The sequence below is a fragment of the Pyrgilauda ruficollis genome, unplaced genomic scaffold (genome assembly GCF_017590135.1).
Source record: "Pyrgilauda ruficollis isolate IOZ18807 unplaced genomic scaffold, ASM1759013v1 scaffold44, whole genome shotgun sequence".
In the NCBI taxonomy this organism is placed as follows: domain Eukaryota; kingdom Metazoa; phylum Chordata; class Aves; order Passeriformes; family Passeridae; genus Pyrgilauda; species Pyrgilauda ruficollis.
In genome coordinates this window covers 4,882,913-4,901,161 of record NW_024525934.1, presented here as the reverse complement: position 1 = coordinate 4,901,161, position 18,249 = coordinate 4,882,913, and the positions used below count along the sequence as shown (strand labels likewise).

The window sequence follows — 18,249 nt, the reverse complement described above, 5'->3', positions numbered from 1 at the left end:
CGGGGGCGGGCGGCCGAGCGCCGAGCGCAGCGCCGTGTGGGGGCCCGGGCTGCGCGCCGCGGCCGCGCTCCCCGCGCGGTACTTCTATGTGCAGGCCGTGGACGCCCGAGGGCTGAGGTGAGGGCGGCGGCGGCTTTTCGGGGAGATTCTGGGCACGGTCAAGCCGAGAGGCTTGCGATTTGCTCGTAGAAGGTGCAGGCTAAAAGCTCCCTCTACGTGACTCTGCATATCACTTGGCAAGAGCTAATTAATCTTTTCAAGGAGTATCAAATAACGGCGCGAGGGGATGAGATGAGAGGATGAAAACGTTCAGCAGCAAAGCGTACGTGTTAGTCAGTGGAAAAATTCATGATTTATTCTCCTTTGTCAAAACTTTAGCAGTGACTAATACATTTAATTTGTTAGGCTCAGGCATCCTGCTTGTTTCCACCGTTGGGAACATTAATATTTCTCCTACGTGCCGAGGCACAAGATCAGTAGAATAATTTAGGAATTACTCCATAAGCCAATAGGTAAACTTATTTGGAATGAAATAGGACGATGAGCAATAGCCATAAACTGGAATACAGGAAATTTCACCTCACCATGAGGAAAAACTTTCCCTGAGGGTTGCAGAGGACTGGAACGGGCTGCCGAGGGAGGCTGTGGAGTCTCCCTCTCTGGAGACATTGCAAACCCCCCTGGACATGTGCCTGTGTCCCCTGCTGCAGGTGACCCTGCTTTGGCAGGGGGGTTGGACTAGATGGTCTCCCGTGGTCCTGTCCACCCCTAACAACTCTGTGATTCTGTGATTTTCAGAGGATACTCATTGCTTTCCATTTATGTAGGAAAACTGGTCATGCAACATAGATAGGTGCTCAGAATGCTCCATCAAGGTCATCCAGATTAGGTGCACCATGGCTTGTGTGAGTATGGAAGCTGCCAATTTAGCTTTACTTGGATGGTAAATATTTCTTGCATTTAATTGAACTGGCAGCTCTTGAGTATGTCCGGACAAGTTTCAAGAAAGGTGGTAGGAGTAGCTGAACTAAGGAGTTACAGCCCAAGAGTCTGGTCACTGCCTGGAAGAAAAGTGAAAGGAAGCTGACAGCATTTTGACTGCACCAGCTTTGTTGATACCTCAATGATATGTGATAACTTCATGATTATTCAAATTATTTTATTTGAGTTTTATAGAGGTTTTTCTGTTTTGGTGTATGTTTAATTATACCAAAACATCTCATTTACACACTGAATTACGTGATCCCTGTATAATTTTTTTCCCTGGTTTTTTTTCCCATATAAGGTACCATAATGATTAAGAAGTATAACTTTGTTCTTTACTTCCTTAAATAATACCTGGAAAATAAGGTCATCTGAAAACATTTTGCTTCTGAATGTAAAATAATAGACTTATTAATCTGTTAAAGTGAACATTCGGATGTGCTCGTAGAGGTCTAACATGGCTCAGATGAAACCATGGCTAACATGGCTCTCTGGAAATCTGTTGACTTGCAAAGGAATGGACCAGACTAAGAAATCTGTTGTGTGTTTCCTTTGTTTATTAAGCTCCCACTTATTCTCTGGGTAGGTTCACTTCATCACCAGGTGAAAATGCATTCCAGGTGAAGATCACTGCTCCTGAAGAACAGTTCACTCGTGTTGGTGTGCAAGTATTGGACAGGAAAGATGGTTCCTTCCTCGTGAGGTACAGGATGTATGCGAGCTACATGAGCCTGAGGATAGAAGTCAAAACTGGAGAAAAGCATGTTGCAAAGTCTCCATATATTTTAAAAGGTAAGAGGCACCACTATACACAGGTTTCCTGTCATGGCTGACAAAGTGTGTCTCAGAATGTCTTCTACTAGAAGCATAGGTTTCTTTGGGACCTCATACTTCTCTAGACTATCAAATCCCATTGGAATTATGGATTCATTATATGTGTCCTACAGATAGTATTCAAAATAATGAAGGAAGTGCTATGACACTGTTGCCTAATAAATACAGGTGGAAGGCTCACACATAAGCTGATGTAGGTTGACATGACTCCATTAGAGTTAAAAAAAAAAATTCAGACATATCCATTTAGAGTTGCTGAAGTTTTGACCCTAAGCAATGAATGTTCAGTGCTTGACCCTGTTCTGTGATCTCAACAGCTCAATATTATGACTTATTAAAAGTAAAATAATAATTTTGTTCCCAATAGGACCTATTTACCATGAAAACTGTGACTGCCCTCAGGAGGAAAGCAGTGCATGGCTGGAAGAGATGAACTGCCCTCAAACCTTTCCACAGATTCAGAGAGATCTAGCAAATTTTCCCATTGTTGACCCAGATAAGATTGCAAAAGAAATTCCACAGAGGTTTGGACAAAGACAGAGTTTGTGTCACTACACTATCAAAGACAATGAGGTATGGAATCTGGTTGATCTGAAGTCCATATGGGAATTTGGTGGTAAGCCATGAGCAGTTTGGTTGTTCCCAATTGTAAAAGCTTCTTGTAGTGTATTCTTTAAGAACAAGACTTTGCTTGCTTCTCTGTCCTTGAATACACTGCAGTTTGTGTACGAGCTCAGCAATGTCTGTCCTACATTGTAAGTGCTTTTTTGTCCACGCTACAGCTGAAACACAGTGAAAGCAAATTACTTTCCAGGCAATCAATATGAGTACTGGGCACACACCCAAGTCTCCTAAATGCTAATTCAGTTTCCTGTTCTCTGAGCAATACTGCTGTGATGTGTCACAATCATCTAATTTGAAGTACATCAATAAATTACATCATGCATAGTTCTGGGATACCACTTTTAGCTGAACTGAGGATCAGAGCTACAATTCTTTATAAAAAAGAATTGTATATACTATACTTATTTCAGTGGAGTTTTATATGGAATTAGAAGAATGGAACACCACAAAAATAGGCAACAGTTTCTGCTTCCATGAAACAGACCTCAAACATCTGCAAAAGCAAACAAAGCTTGTAATTGTTTTTTCATCATTTTTCTGTGATGAGATTTCTATTGCTTCCCAGCTGATTCATAAATCTGTACATGTATATACTCTGTCTGAGTAGCTACTATGCGATTAAAAGAGCTCTGAATTGTGCCAGCCGTTCTCTGAAATGAAATCACCCAGTAAAAGCTTTGTTTATTTTCAGGTTTATATAAAGACATACGGGGAACATGTTGGCTTCAGAATTTTCATGGATGCCATACTGCTTTCTTTGACCAGAAAAGTGAGTACATCTGTACAGCCACTTCTTCTGGATGTCCTAATTTATAGAAGCCTGGCCTTAAATACACATCAGCATATTTGTTGCTCTTACTGTTAAAAAACTCTTGCTCTTTGATTAATTATGGAGAGGTCATGGATTTTCCTTGTTTGAAGCTGTCATGTTCTAGAATGCCATCTGATTGAGTATCATAGAAGTTAATTGAATAAGCAGGATTTTATATGTGAGTTTGATAAGCCAACAGGGTATGTTTTGGGGTTTTTTTTCTGTAAAATAAATAAATCATGCTGTAGCATCTAGCAGAAGATTATGCAGGTACATTGCTGCAAAAAGCTGAACACAAGTTAACATAACATGTTAAAGAAATATGAAGTAACCTTTCCACTGTCCTCAGGATTAGTAATGGGTCGGTTATGCTACTCTGTGTGCCTTTGGGTGTCGTGCTTTAAGGATTGCTCTGTTGCTAACATTGCTGAACTAACATTGCACAGGAAAATGGGAAAAATGACTAAATGTCCAAATGAACATTACTTTAAGTGGGGATTGTTTCATCTAACACTGCCTACAACCTGTAGCATCTAGCAGAAGATTATGTCTCTGCAGGTACATTGCTGCAAAAAGCTGAACACAAGTTAACATAACATGTTAAAGAAATATGAAGTAACCTGTCCTCAGGATTAGTAATGGGTCGGTTATGCTACTCTGTGTGCCTTTGGGTGTCGTGCTTTAAGGATTGCTCTGTTGCTAACATTGCTGAACTAACATTGCACAGGAAAATGGGAAAAATGACTAAATGTCCAAATGAACATTACTTTAAGTGGGGATTGTTTCATCTAACACTGCCTACAAGAGGACATGATGTCTAAGGGAAAACATGAATGTCGACTACAATTACCTAAAAGATTGTTCTCTGGAAGATGGAAGTAAACTGTCCTTGGTGTCAGTAGTGTTGGACAAGAAAAAATGGAGTTAAATTGCATCTAAGGACTTCAGACTAAAAGTTGAAAAAGAATTGCTAATTCTGTTTACAGATCTAGAAAACACAGTTTATATCATTCCCATTAAATACCATTAAATAAGAATGTTTATTAGGATAGTGCCACTGAGTGTCAGTAGATAGTTGGTTGGAGAAGATTCAAGCTGCTGATTGACTCTGGTGCTGAGGATGTGTAGAAAATACAATTTGTAGGGTTCATGCCCATTACAACCATTAGATGGCACCGTAGTAATGAAGTTTAGTGTTGAGCATTAGACTGTGTAGCAAGCACCCTTTGAAAGGAATAGAGTATCTTCCACCATTTGGAAGTGTTTGATACTTGGCAAATTATTAATTTATTTTGTTTTGAAAGAGGCAACTGAGAGGGATGTATTGGAGATGTATGTTTTTAAAAAATGAAATTAAGAGAGTGAACTGAGATACGACATTAGTTCTGCAATGACCTTATATGTGCCTTCAGGGTTCTGTAAAATGCAGCCATATGTCATGTTTTGCTCTCCAGACTGAACTGTCCCACCATTTTCAGTGTTTCCTCACAAGGCAGCTGGTCCTTTCTTTGGCAAAGTACAAAGCTGCCTTTCTTTCTACCTTTTCTTACTTCACTTGAAATCACAAACTCAATACAGGGGTGCATCACAGTTTCATAAAGCAGCAAAATTATGCCCTCTGTCCTGCTTCCTGGCCATCAGCAGTATTTTTCTTGCCTTTTGGCTGTGACAGTGATTTCAGGTATGGTTCCAAATATTATTAACAAGTGATGATGTTATGCTTAATAATTAACCAAAGCACTGACTAAATGTGGTCCTCCCATCATGGCTGTTTATTTCTGTTTCTTGTCTTCTGTTGGATTTAGGCATCCTGCAGACACGGGGTGAATCAGATCACTGATGTGACAAAAACTGATTTACCAGCCAGCATCAGTTTTCTATATACTAACAAGATGATCCAGCTTACCTTAGAACTATACAATTGCTGACTAGGTCCCAGTGCAAACATGATAAAAAGATTGTGGGGCCAATCATGTAAAGTATAGCAGAAACCATCCTCTAAAAAGTGTGCTCCTTTGCCTTATGTGACTTTGTACAAATCTTTTTAAAAAATACTATTCTGTAGGCTTTACTCTGTGGTCTCAGTACTTCTAACACATTTCTAAATGTCAGTGATTTATTACAGGTACATTAAGTATATTAGACACCTGGCTATTTTTCATCTTAGTGAGGTTATTTTCAAAATGCAAGATGCCAGCAGAATACTGTTTGTGCTAAACTGCATTTGTGCCTACTTTGCTTCTCTTTAGGTGAAAATGCCAGATGTAGAATTTTTTGTTAATTTGGGGGACTGGCCTTTGGAGAAAAGGAAGCCCCCACAGAACTTGCACCCGATCTTCTCATGGTGTGGGTCCAGTGAGTCAAAAGACATTGTCATGCCAACATATGACTTAACAGACTCCGTTTTGGAGACTATGGGACGGTAAGAAATGGCTTAAACTTTTCACAAAATTCACAATGAATGATCTTCCATAGAGATCTGTATGGTAACAGTTTATTAAATTTTTTCATTTACTCACTGAGACACTGGCATTCTAGGTAGACAGTAACTGTGTAATCAGTGTACTATTATGCTTCACTGTTTCATTTAAAAATCCAAATTTATCTAAACGTGGTCAAATCACTGAAAATAACACTTAAGAGTGTTTCAAGGCTAGGTATTTGATTTGTTTGCTTTGTTTTTCCCCCCATGAACTTGTTGACAACTAGCCAGGTGTCTTTCTTCCCTGATTTTGTTAGAATCTGGTTTTTTGTACCTTTCAAATCCCAACACAATTATTGGGAATTCTTGAACTAGGAGCTACCATCTCCCACTTTGATTACTACTGCAACTAGCCTTGGCAACTGCTCTTTTATGTCTTGAAACACTACAAAGACAGCTTGATTCTAAGAAATCTTTGTAATCCATCTTGAAGTTACCATTTCACTGCATTTAGTTCAGGTTCCTTTTTTTTCTCAAGAGTTTTTCTAATTTGCTATCCCTTGCCCTCTCAGTTTATGTGTTTAATTTCTTCACATTTTTAAGGATGTGCAATATGTTTTACTAAGCAAGTTACAGTACCTTGCATCACCTTCTCTGGCAACCATATCTACTTTTACCTATTTTTTTCCATGACAGCTGACAGGTACTGTTTCCTCATGCCATGTTGTTGAATGATGCCGTCATGCTACGTGCCTGTGAACTTAACATTCATTATCTGTTTCTATTGCTGCAAATGACTGATACAGTAACACATTATGAGGTGCTTATGACTTCCCTTCATCTTTGCTCTCTGCCTGTGGGTACTGTGAACCCTTAAGTAACTGCACTTTAAAAAGTTTCCAGTAGGCTTCACTATTGAACCAGTTCTTTCTGCTGTAGAGTCAGCCTGGATATGATGTCAGTCCAAGCAAACACTGGCCCATCGTGGGAAGACAAAAACACTACAGCCTTCTGGAGAGGACGTGACAGCCGCAAAGAGAGGCTTGAGCTTGTAAAACTCAGCAGGAAATATCCACAGATCATAGATGCTGCTTTCACAAACTTTTTTTTCTTTAAACACGATGAAAGCGTCTATGGCCCTATCGTTAAGCACATTTCATTTTTTGATTTTTTTAAGGTAAGCCACTAAGAATTTTTCGTAGAAGTCAGTTCTCATTGTTTCCAATTATCAAATAACTTAGTATGTATTATTGAAAATAAAGTGATTTTTAGTTTTTCAGGAGACCACCAGTAACAAGCATGACTAGACATCCCTCCAGTGGGATTAACTCCTATGTAGCTCTTACCCTCAGGATAATAATGTCTGATTTACATCTAAAGGTTCTGCAGAACCTCATGTAATCTATGTAATTTCAAGTTCCTTTTTTATCTCTTTTTCCTGATTCAGCGATCAGGACTACTAACATAACTAACATAGTGGGAAAATCAGTGGATGAAGTGGCACATCTACCCTCACATCCAAGGATAAGCACCTAAGAATTCCTGGAGAACTTAATTGATGAAGCTCTGTGTACCCTGCACTGTGATGAATTCCAGACTAGATAATAAAAGCTTCTTAGACATTGATGCTTGCCTAGCCAGTCCTACCTGTCTCAATATCGGCAAGTCAGTAACACCAGTGCCCTCAGAATATAACCTAACCAAGCCACTGGGATCTTGTGGTTTTTAATAACTTCTGGTCCTTTTCTTTCCAGTATAAATATCAAATTAATATTGATGGCACAGTGGCAGCATACAGATTGCCTTATCTACTAGCAGGAAACAGTGTGGTGCTAAAGCAAGACTCCATCTACTATGAGCACTTTTATAACGAGCTGCAGCCATGGAAACACTACATCCCATTTAAAAGTGACCTGAGTGATCTGCTAGAAAAACTACAGTGGGCAAAAGATCATGATGAAGAGGTAAAATATGCATTAAGAAGTATGCAGTAATGTTTCTAGAAGAGAACAGAAATTGAATTTCTTTAGAAAAAAGCAAAAAAAAATACTAGGAGAACTTGAAATTTGTTTTCATCAACTCTACAAAGAAGAAAAACCCTCAAAAATGCATAATATTGTCCTTAATTTGAAATCAAATTGAACTTCAGGAAACAAGGAGTATCTTCCTAACAAAACCTTAACTTTTAAAAAGAATTATTTGAGTTATCCTAAACTGTCAACTTCATTTGTAACTCCACAACCAACAGTAGCACCCTGAAATAAATACTAATTCTGGGCAATTAAAAAAATAAACCAAACTTTCATTTTCTTTGACAGGCAAAAAATATTGCAAAATCTGGACAAGAATTTGCAAGAAACAATCTCATGGGAGACCACATTTTTTGTTACTATTTCAAACTTTTCCAGGTCAGTATATTTTTAATGGCTACTGGCACAGAAATAGAAATCACACAGCAAGAATCTGGGGCAACAGAACTGCTGGACATTGGCCAGTCTGGTACTTGAAGCCATGAAGCAAGCATCAGCAATTAAAATCTTCATTTGGTTTTTACAAACATTGTATTCAATTTATATGCTATGAAACCCCTTCAGACAATGCTGGCTGTTTGAGAGGCAGTGGGATCCCATAAATCTTGATTTAATCTGCCAGAATATGTAGCCCACAATGATCAAAGAATTCCACATCAGACGCACACCCTGTGAACCACAGCTGAAAATATCTGTGCATTAGCACCAAGATACTGAACTCCAGGGAGGCACCCAAAGGGGCTCCCATCTGCAGCTGAGTGTTCCCTCACCCTGTCTGTGACAGTCTGAAGGAACAGATTGTGTAGCCCCAGAGTTTTTACAGAATTGCTCAGCTGATTTGGTACAATATTGGCAACTAGATGTACAATCTAAAAAATTCATGGATTAATGATACCTTCCTTTTCTAAAACTAGGAATATGCCAGCTTGCAAGTGAGTGAACCAAAAATCAGAGATGGGATGGAGAAGGTGCAGCAGCCTGATGATGACCTTTTCCCATGCACTTGCCACCGAAAAAAGGTACAGCCTATGCAGAGTTAAATGTAAAGTGCTGAGTGTCTTCAGTTCCTGCTCAGTCCCGCTGGAGCAGGGCTGCTCAGTGCTCCACAGTATCAGTTATCAGGCCAGGCCATTAACACCTGTCGAACTTAGAAACACTTCTTGATGTATTTGCAGGACTAGACAGTGAAAAATAGGCTTCCACTTAACTGAAACATGTTTCTTCTTTCTTGACTGCAGGCCAAAGATGAACTCTGACAGAAGTAAATAAATTTTTTCAGTATTTACCTAAATTCAGACTGTCTTCTTAAAGAAAAAAGAAAAATTCTGGGTTAGTATGCCTGTGGATAATGTCAGTGGATATTTTAAAGTTTACCATTTCATGATCTACGTATGGAAGAAAACAAAGCACCCCTGATTTCCTTTTCATCATGCAGTGGTGGCAGAGCCTTATTCAAACACATTTTTATAATTTTTTTAAAATAAAAAACATGTTTGTATCAGTCATGTGTTCCTGTCCTGAGTTACCTTGGAAATGCAGGTACTTTTTACTCATGCTTGTATATAGTAAGTCTTTTCACAAACATGAAGCTGTTCTGCAAAGAAGGGCTGATGAGAATTGTACATCGTGCCCCCTCTACTCTCCATCCATCCATTGGCATCTTTTTTCAGTCCACAACTTTGCTCCTTCTGAGAGACTCTCAAAGGCAATGCTGTGAGGTTCATAATAAATCTTGTTAACCTGAAGGAAAACCACAATTCCAATAGGGCTGTAAGCTTGGTTATACCAACAGGTTACTAACAAACAACCCACAATGAGAAAGGCTGCAGCTGCCAGTACACACTAAGTGTTTCATCCACGCTCCAGTGTCAGAGCTCAGACAGTGACCTGAGTTCCTCCTGTCACAATGGATGCAGAACTGGTTCCTGCTCCAGGAGCTCCTCCATCACTAAACTCAATTTGTCTACCAGTTTTTATTTATCAGAGAGTGTCTGTGATCAGTCCTTTAGACAAAGAACATGGGTGGACTCCTCAAAACTGAACCATGTTCTTTGTTCCACATGCCCAGCTGTGCCTGCATTACCTCCTCCTCCTCCCCACACAGGCAAAATCTGGCTCCCTAAAGTGGCAGACACTGTGACCAGCTAGGGATTCCTCTCCCTGCCTCATAGGTTTGGAAACACCTGGGAAGGCCAGCACACAACACCAAGGCAAAGCAGTACACCAGGCTTGCCAGCCTTAGGGGATGTGCTGGCAGAACCCTACCAATCAGAGGTTTTAATTGCAAGTGAGTACAGCATCAGTAATATACTCGGAAACTGAGGAACCTTAAAGATACTCTGTCCAAGTACATTTTTTTCCAGTATATTACTTCAAATACTAGTCAAAAGCATTACTTAATCCTCTGCATTCCCAAGTGTTGTATTTGGTTATTTGCATAGAAACACAGAGAACAATGCTGCCATGATATATTTTCTGTCCTTCTGGAAGTTCTTTATTGTTCTGCATTTTTTTTTCATTCATACAAAGCTTTATTTGCATTTGCACTTAGACCTCTGAAAACATCAGTTTTTAAAAAAATATGCCTCTAAAAAATAACAAACCCTTTATTTGCCACATGTAGGAAAAATGAAATTAAGATACTGCTTGAATACTGCAAATTATTTGTGCTGCAGCTGGACATGCTCTCTAAGCCAAGAAAAAACTTGTGCATTTACTTCTTCCATGACATCATCTGCTGTTCGTCCTTTGACTGCCATCCCATGGTTTGCTTTATCAATCCAATGGATTTTTTTAGGGGCTTTCATTTTGCTCACCACACCTTCTAGCAATTGCTGTGGAGAAAACAAGAATGCAAGTATTAGAGAATTGGCTGCTACCAACTCTGTAACTCCTAGATGGCTCTTGCTTTGCCTGTGTAATGCAAAATAAGAGGCTCCTAAAAAGCAGATGGATCTGTGTGCACATGAAAAACACCTTGCTAGGAAAATGGGATGTATTCTCTATTCAGGATACGAATACTGAGACCTGCTCAAAGCATTACCCTCACTCAGAGAACAGCAGAAAATCAGAACTTCAAAGGAGTCCATTTTTACTGTCAGAGGGTAGTGCTGGCAATAAAATGATAAAATTGAAGTCAGTGTGCAGAGGCTGAGTAGCAATGTAATTCCTTAGGGACTAGCTTTGACACTGTTGTAATTTCTCAGGAAACAGATCTAAGAACCAGCTCACAAAATCAAAGATTCCCCCATAAAGAGGGCACTCCAAGATCTACTTGCTGGTCACTAGCCTGACTTATTTTGGCAACAAATCCTCACAAAAGCATTATGACTCCTTAGAAACTGTCCAAGCATGGAAAATGCCAATTTTACATAGACCCAAATTCACACTGACCTGTTCAAGAGCAACAGATGCCTGTTTGCAAGGAAACATGGCAGAAAAGCACTGTTTCCCTCTCTCTGTACATCTGCTCTTCGTCTCTACAAAAATATCACTTTTTACCACAGAAGCCTGACTTGGGGGTAGAACCGCTTTGCTAGAAGAATTTGCCATGAAAAATGTCACATGTGACCAATGTGACATTGGTGGCACCGCACAGGTTTTGTAACTTGAAACGGATAAAAGAAAATAGCAAATAACTCACTCCTTCCATAGACCACTTTTAATTTATGCAATCCTATCGAAACCATTCAAATCAGGGGTATTTCAGTGACCCAAAGATGAGCTTGCTAAAGTGGAAGATCAAGCATGTTCCATTACGTTTTAAGCAGCAAAAGGAAGCACTGCCAGGCTTCCTTGTGTCTGATGAAGTTTTCTACCCAAGGCTTCCTTCAGAAGACACCTCTTTAGGCAAGGCTGTTAATCAGGTGAAATACAGGCATCACTGAGGCTCATTGCTGCTCCTCCAGACTGCCCTTTCACAGCAGGATTTACCAGGGTACTCACTTTTTCACACATCTCATCTGCTGATCCTGAGACAAACAGCACTGGACATGTGATCAGTAATAAATCCTCATCCCGGAGCTTGGACTGCAGTTTTGGTCGATGCAATGGGTAAGATAAACACACAAGACCTTGAATGAAGCCATCATCATCATCACCCTGGCTCAGCTGACGTATCACAGACGCAGCAGCTCGTGAGCCCATGGAACGGCCTTTCTCCCATGCAGAAATAAAGGAAAAAAGTATTATCTGCTGTCACCTCATCTACATTCTGGTTTAGTAAACAACTCCCCAAACCAATCCAACTGAGTGTATTTCACTGGCACAAAATTCTACGGATGGTCTACTTAATGAAAAACATTAATCCTAATTTCAACATTTTCTGCTAAGATAATTTGTCTAGTTGTAACATTTACACCCCTGTTTGAAAAAGAAGGGGAAAAGAAAGAAAATATAAATAGATAGGGATCCCTTGCAATGCTGGAAGGGACATGTCCATCCTGGGGACATGGGGAGAGGAGGACTGGTCCTATGCTCCAGAGCCTGGAAATTTGAAACAGCCATGACAGTATCCTGTATCATGATTTTCATGCAACCTCAATTTGCTCAACTTCAAAACAAAATTCTGTGCTTGATTTCACTTGGCTCACAAAACAAATCCAGCAAGAGTTTATGCACACCTTGAACTTCAGCCTAAAGGTAAAAGTAGAAGGAAGGGAAAAAAGTGTGAACTTGGAACATGAGGTCAGTCAGTAACAGCAAGGGAATATCAAAGTATCTCCTTAAAGAGGAGGCTTATGAGCTGACAATGCACTGCAATTGAGTGTCACAAGTTGCTAGTTCTTATAGCAGCACAGACATGGTTTCACTTAAGAGCAAACTTAAAATTTTCCCTATCAAGATATTCCTAACCACCCCCATCTATTCCCCTTTTCACAAAACATAGCTGACTTTTTTATCTGCCACTAGGTTTTAATTACCAAAACCTGTTTTGGGAAAACTGTTTTCCATTTATCAGGATTTTTCAAGACCTGCAGTTAAAAAGTACACATGGATAATCAGAAAACTCATGCCCTGTAAATTCTAAGTGACAAGGAAGTTTTCTCCCAAAGTACCTGGAAAATACAACTTTCTTTCCTCTTCTACAGTAAGATCTGTTGTACCATAAGGAGGGTTCACTTGCTTCTCACCAAAGTGGGACAGATTTGGAATACTTACAGATTGCTATTACTAGAGACAGTATAAGAGAGAAAATTATTGATAATAAAAACAATACCTGCAAGGAAAACACCAGAAAGTTTATAATCATCACAAAGTTTTAAGTATTCCTAAAGAAATAAGAGAAAGAGAAACATTGTAAGTCGGGAAGATGGCGATCTCTTCTGTTTGTAGCTACTACACAGAAAATGGGAAGCTCTTTCAGCACTGCAGATTAAAGAAAAGATACATACAAGGTGCTCTCTTGGGTTTTATGACATAAATGGTTTCATAACGTTTCGCAGCAACAACATAAACATAATCAATTTCACATTAGCTCTCAGCAAATCTAAAATATCAGATACCCTATAAAGTTACCAAAACATAAGTGATTACTATGTATCAACTCAGTTACAGTAACAGACCCCATTGTGTGAGGTGTGATGGGCACACTCTTGGCCCATCAAAAGGAAAAGCAGGTTTGCAAAAATGCCCTTCATTGAAATTATGTATTTGTGACACAATCAGTCATGTCCAACAGAAAAGATAAAATTCAGCAACACTTTTTCACGTTTTAGGAGATAACTAATCAGATGCTGTCTTATCAGATCATCTTAGCAGATGCCTTAAAATTACCTTTACATAGCAGCGTATTAACATAAATGCACTAACAACATTATGCTTCTTCCATAAAGACTGAAGATTCCCCTTAAAGACAGTAAAGTCTGACCTCAAATTAATGTACATATAATCATAATGACATTATACAAAATTCCTTTAGAACTGGACTTTGGTCCCCAATAAAAATGCCTCCTACTCAATGCAAGCAGATTGCCCATCCTAAATTCTTCACTCAGCTTGTTTCCATCCTAAATTCTTCCACTTTTTGCAAGCTGTAAGCTTTCCCATGAAACACCCTTGCTTTTTGTCAGGTTTTTCTTTGTCCCTGATCTCAAACCCGCACACTTGTGGCAGCTGCTCCAGCTGTTGCCCATCTAAGAACTGCTTCTGCTGTTTCTATTCACACACAGTGCTCCATTTACCTAAACATTGGTTCTCATTTTCCCACTGTTGCTTGACTAATCTCTGGCTGTAATTTGAGAAACCTGGAAGACAGCACCCATGGATCTAAGCTCTGGTCTAAGAATTTTTTCACTCCTTACCACAACTGCTTTGAAAGCCTTAGTCCTGTAAGCAACATTAAGGCCTTTACAAGTAAACCGCAGGCACAGAACTCCATGGGATGCAAGATAGGCTGCCAAGGACACTAAGTGAGGGAAATTCATGTCTCCTCCAGCTCCATGAGTAAGAATCACTCCATATGTTGGTTTCTTCTCTGGGACAGAAAAGATAGCATCAAGGTATTTGTTTCCAAAAGGTATTTTCACTTTAACCTAGAAATGAAACAAAACCCAATATTATTATTATAAAAAAACCAAAAAGCCCCCAAAAAAACCAAGGAAGTGTTGCCAGTCTCTACATCTACACATTATTATGAAAAAAACCCGAGACAATTAAGAAATAAACCCAAATTGCAAGCCTGTTTTTATTTCTTCTTGAGTAATTGAGTAACTGCACCTCTGGCTCAAAAAGTTTTCGTACAATAATGGGCAAGTCACTTTATGACTCCACACCTTATGTTCTGCATTAGAGAATGAAGCTTCAAAGCATAAAGTGAAATGATTCTGTCCCTACCTATACATCTATGTCTAGCTTTTCCAGACCTAACTAGCTGCCTAGACCATAATACGTGACATTAAGACATAGCCTAGCAAACATTTTGAAATCACACAGTGGTAACCACTGAGTGAAGCAGCAGACTGCACAGAGGCTCCAGGGGTACATCAGCACAGCCAACTGGAGGAGCTGACCCAGACACAAGACCTGCTCATGTTCTGCGGAATGAACGGGACTGGGCAACACAAGTGGCCCTGTGGCGGCTTCTGAGAGCAAAAAGGACACCCGGGGCTGGGATAAACTCAGCGTCCCGAAGGCGCTCCGTGGCAGCGCCCCGCAGAGGAGCTGCACAGGCCGAGGGAGGCGCTCAGCGGCCCCGCCGAGCCGCGGCCCCCGCAGCCCCCGGAGGGCTGGCAGATGCCAGAGCAGGAAGGGGATGGCGGAGCACGCGCGGGACAGCCAGAGGCCTGCACACAGGGACAGCCAGAGCTGCAGCCGCCACCAGCCACGGACACACCTCTCCTGGGAAGGCAGAGGCGGCAGCGCACCCACCCCGCCGCCCCTGCCCAGCTCCAGGGCCTCCTGAGAGGGGAAGGGCAGCTGTCCCGGGCTGCAGGAGCCCGCTCATCCCCACGGGCGGCAGGTGCACAGCCCAGCGCCGGCCATACCTCCGCCCGCCCGCTCATCCCGCCGTGACGTCACCGGAGTGACAGCCCCCCGCGCCAGTCCCGCCCCGCGGCCCGGCTGCCGCGGCGCTGATTGGTCAAAGCCAGCGAGGCCCCGCCCCCCTTGGGGGGGAGAGGTAGAGGCTTGCGCGGGGCACAGGGGGCTGTGGAGGGACGCGGGTTGGGCCGTGTTAAATACATGAAACACCCAGAAATAAATAAAGCCCCACGTAAATTGTTTTTATTCAGCCGTGGGTACAAAAACTCCACGGACTGCTAGGTGCTAATTCAGCACAAATAAAGCAAATTGCTTAGGGATTGTTCGGAAAGTCAGGGTTTTACTGACTTCAAGGAGTACAGATGAGATGCTTGGGATGAGTCACAGGGTCACAGAGTCATTTAGGTTGGAAACGACCCCTGAGACCATCGAGCCCAATCTATGACTGGAACCGCCATGTCAGCAAGCCACGGCACTGAGTGCTATATCCAGTCATTGCTTGAGCACCTTCCAGGGATGGCGACTCCACCACCTTCCTTGGGCAGTCCACTGTTTAGAAACCCTTTCCATGAAGAAATTGCTCCTGATGTCCAGCCTGAACCTCCCCTGGCACTGCTTGAGGCCATTTTCTCTCCCTTTTGCTGGTTGCTTGGGGGAAGACCACCCACCTGGCTACAGCCTCCTTTTAGGTGGTTGTAGAGAGCGATAAGGTCACCCTGATCCTCCTTTTCTCCCCTCCATCTCCCTCAGCTGCTCGTCCCGAGACTTGTACTCCAGACCCTTCAGCTGCTCCATCGCCCTTTTCTCCGTTGCCCTTGCTCAAGTGCCTCAATGTCTGTGTGGAAGTGAGGGCCCAGAATGGGACACAGCATTCAGGGTGGACTCGGCAGAGCCAAATACAGAGGGAAAGGTTAGATGTCCAGAGTGACATCAGGCAATTTTTTTTGGCAGCTGTCGGCACACTTGATCCATGTGACATTGACAAACGGGAGAGACACTGAATGGCTGGTTTTCTAGGTACACATCTGTCTCCAGGGCTGTGCTCTGTTGTACAGTAAATGACCTACTGTGTTCAAAATGCAGCCTTAATCTGGTGGAAGACAGCACCAACAATATATAACAGTGCTTGCAGTATTTCTATATTGAATATTTCACAGGCCAGTAAAAAAATTCCAAAATATTCTATTGCAAGGTATTTAGCCAGAGCTCATGTTTTCTTCCGGTGGTATCAGTGTATGAAGCTCACTCATATCAATTAAGATGCCCTATTACTTAGCTGATTGAAGATGTCATCACCCAGCAGAACTTTGTTTTTCATATGTTCGCCTGCTGGAAAATAAGCTCACTCTGGCTTGTGCTCCGAGTGTCTCACTGTCATCCTGCCAGCTGGACATTGTCAAACACTGGGATTGAAATATTGCAGCACTCTGAGAAGTGAACCTGGCAGGGTAGCTCAGGTTCTGAGCTGCTGTCTCAGTGACCATCCTGCCACCTCACAGGCCAATTCCCAGTCCAGGCATTATTGTAATAAGTGTGAAAGACAAAAGTGGAGAACCTGGGAGATTTACAGGGAGATTTATTTGTCTGGATTTCTACCTTGCCTAAAAGATGTCAAGCTAAAGTGAGATGCAGAAGTGTTCAGCTGAGTGAAAGTCAGGCACAGTCTGCGTGAGTTGTGCACCTTCCACTGAGTTGAGCCATAGATGGTGTCCAGGCAGTTGCTCCTGGAGCCATGGGTCCCATCTGGGGAGTCCAGCAGACTAGGGAAATGTCAGATTAATTTGTCTTGATTGGAGATCACACTATTCTAATTAGTAGTTCACACCAGTTAAGCCTTTGTAAATAAGATACTTGGCAAAAGTGGACTGAGAAGATTTGTTGTCCCAAAGTAGTTACAACCTCAACCTAGAAAACAGGCATGCAAGAAGAAGGTTAAGAAAATCTTCCTTCATATTAATTTCTGGCTTTTTTAATTACTGCTTTCATTTCTATATGTAATGGATATTTTTGTGCACTGGTGTAGTTTATATTTTTGGTGCTGTTTTGCTCCTTTCTTGGTCTGCCTTTTGCATTCTCTTTCTTTTTAATTTTTTCTCCCTCTTCAGTCTGCCTGCTGTATTTGTCCTGCTTTACTCACATACTGTCTCCAGAGCAGTCCTTGAGGAATATGTATCCCATTAAATCTACCCATGTGTTACCCCTTCCCACTGGAAAACTACTTTCTTATGCTTTCTGCTTTACAGCAAGCTGGTACCAGTTTACTTCCTATTTTTCTCTCTTCATTTTCTTGGCTCCAATCTCCTTTCAACACTTGAAACTCTTCTGTGCATAAGCACAGTCTTTGAGGTAGGGTAGCTAATACCCAGCAGAGTTGAGAACATCACAAATGCCAGGCTGGATGGGGCCCTGAGCAACCTGGTCTAGTGGAAAGTGTCCCTCTTCGTGGCAGAAGGGCTGGAACTGGGTGACCCTTAAGGTCCCTTCCAACCCAAACTGTTCTGTGATTCTGTGATGAAGAGAATGTGTGAGGAAGGAGGGACTCTGTCATTCTTTAATCCTCTGGTCCGTGGCAATGGGGTTGGACCAGTACATTCTTGCCGCACTTTTCCTGCTGTAGCTTTCTGTCTGGAGGATAATGACCCCAGGTATTGCTAGTATGTCAAAGGCAATTGAATTATAAATACATATACTGGATTCCAACTCATGGGCAAATTCTTTATGATGGATAAATTTTGGGTTTTATTGAGTTCTGCATATCTAATAAAATGCATTAATCAACATGCAAATGATTTTTTTTTAAAATTTGGCTTCATAAAGCAATTCTCATATCAAACTATTGCAAATTACGTCTTTCTGGGTTTAGGAGGACATTTAGATATTCATGTTGATTTTCAAGTGTGCTGAGTAACTATTCTGAAATCCTGTTGTATTCCTTTCCAGGAGTATTGAAAATCTTTTCTTTTTTTACACACTTAAATATTAATTAATATTGTAAGTTAAAGCTCTGCCAAAAACCCAAATATTAATCTTTTCTGAACTTCTGAATCAATGTTTTTAATTTAACA

The 18,249-nt window shown here is 41.3% G+C and overlaps 2 protein-coding genes across 7 annotated transcripts; one reads left to right on the top strand and one right to left on the bottom strand.

Moving 5' to 3' along the window:
- Positions 1-6: 6 nt before the first annotated feature.
- POGLUT2 (protein O-glucosyltransferase 2) lies at positions 7-9,206 on the top strand. 2 transcript variants are annotated; one of them, XM_041478325.1, is made up of 10 exons: positions 7-117; positions 1,605-1,776; positions 2,186-2,391; positions 3,134-3,211; positions 5,503-5,675; positions 6,615-6,852; positions 7,430-7,639; positions 7,994-8,083; positions 8,620-8,724; positions 8,944-9,206. In XM_041478325.1, exons 2-10 carry the CDS (start codon positions 1,695-1,697, stop codon positions 8,959-8,961), a joined length of 1,200 nt encoding a protein of 399 aa, XP_041334259.1. In that variant the 5' UTR covers positions 7-117; positions 1,605-1,694; the 3' UTR covers positions 8,962-9,206. The 2 variants fall into 2 exon arrangements, with proteins under 2 accessions (XP_041334259.1, XP_041334256.1); XM_041478322.1 differs by having other exon boundaries at positions 1,571-1,776.
- Positions 9,207-10,222: 1,016 nt separating this feature from the next.
- On the bottom strand, positions 10,223-15,228 carry TEX30 (testis expressed 30). 5 transcript variants are annotated; one of them, XM_041478281.1, is made up of 5 exons: positions 15,190-15,228; positions 14,008-14,238; positions 12,924-12,975; positions 11,651-11,859; positions 10,223-10,539 (listed from the first exon to the last, which is right to left on the bottom strand). In XM_041478281.1, the coding sequence occupies exons 1-5, from the start codon at positions 15,205-15,207 to the stop codon at positions 10,366-10,368; spliced, it is 684 nt and encodes a 227-aa protein (XP_041334215.1). In that variant the 5' UTR covers positions 15,208-15,228; the 3' UTR covers positions 10,223-10,365. The 5 variants fall into 5 exon arrangements, with proteins under 5 accessions (XP_041334215.1, XP_041334214.1, XP_041334217.1 ...); XM_041478280.1 differs by having other exon boundaries at positions 15,039-15,203; XM_041478283.1 differs by having other exon boundaries at positions 15,074-15,193.
- Between the last annotated feature and the right edge of the window lie 3,021 nt (positions 15,229-18,249).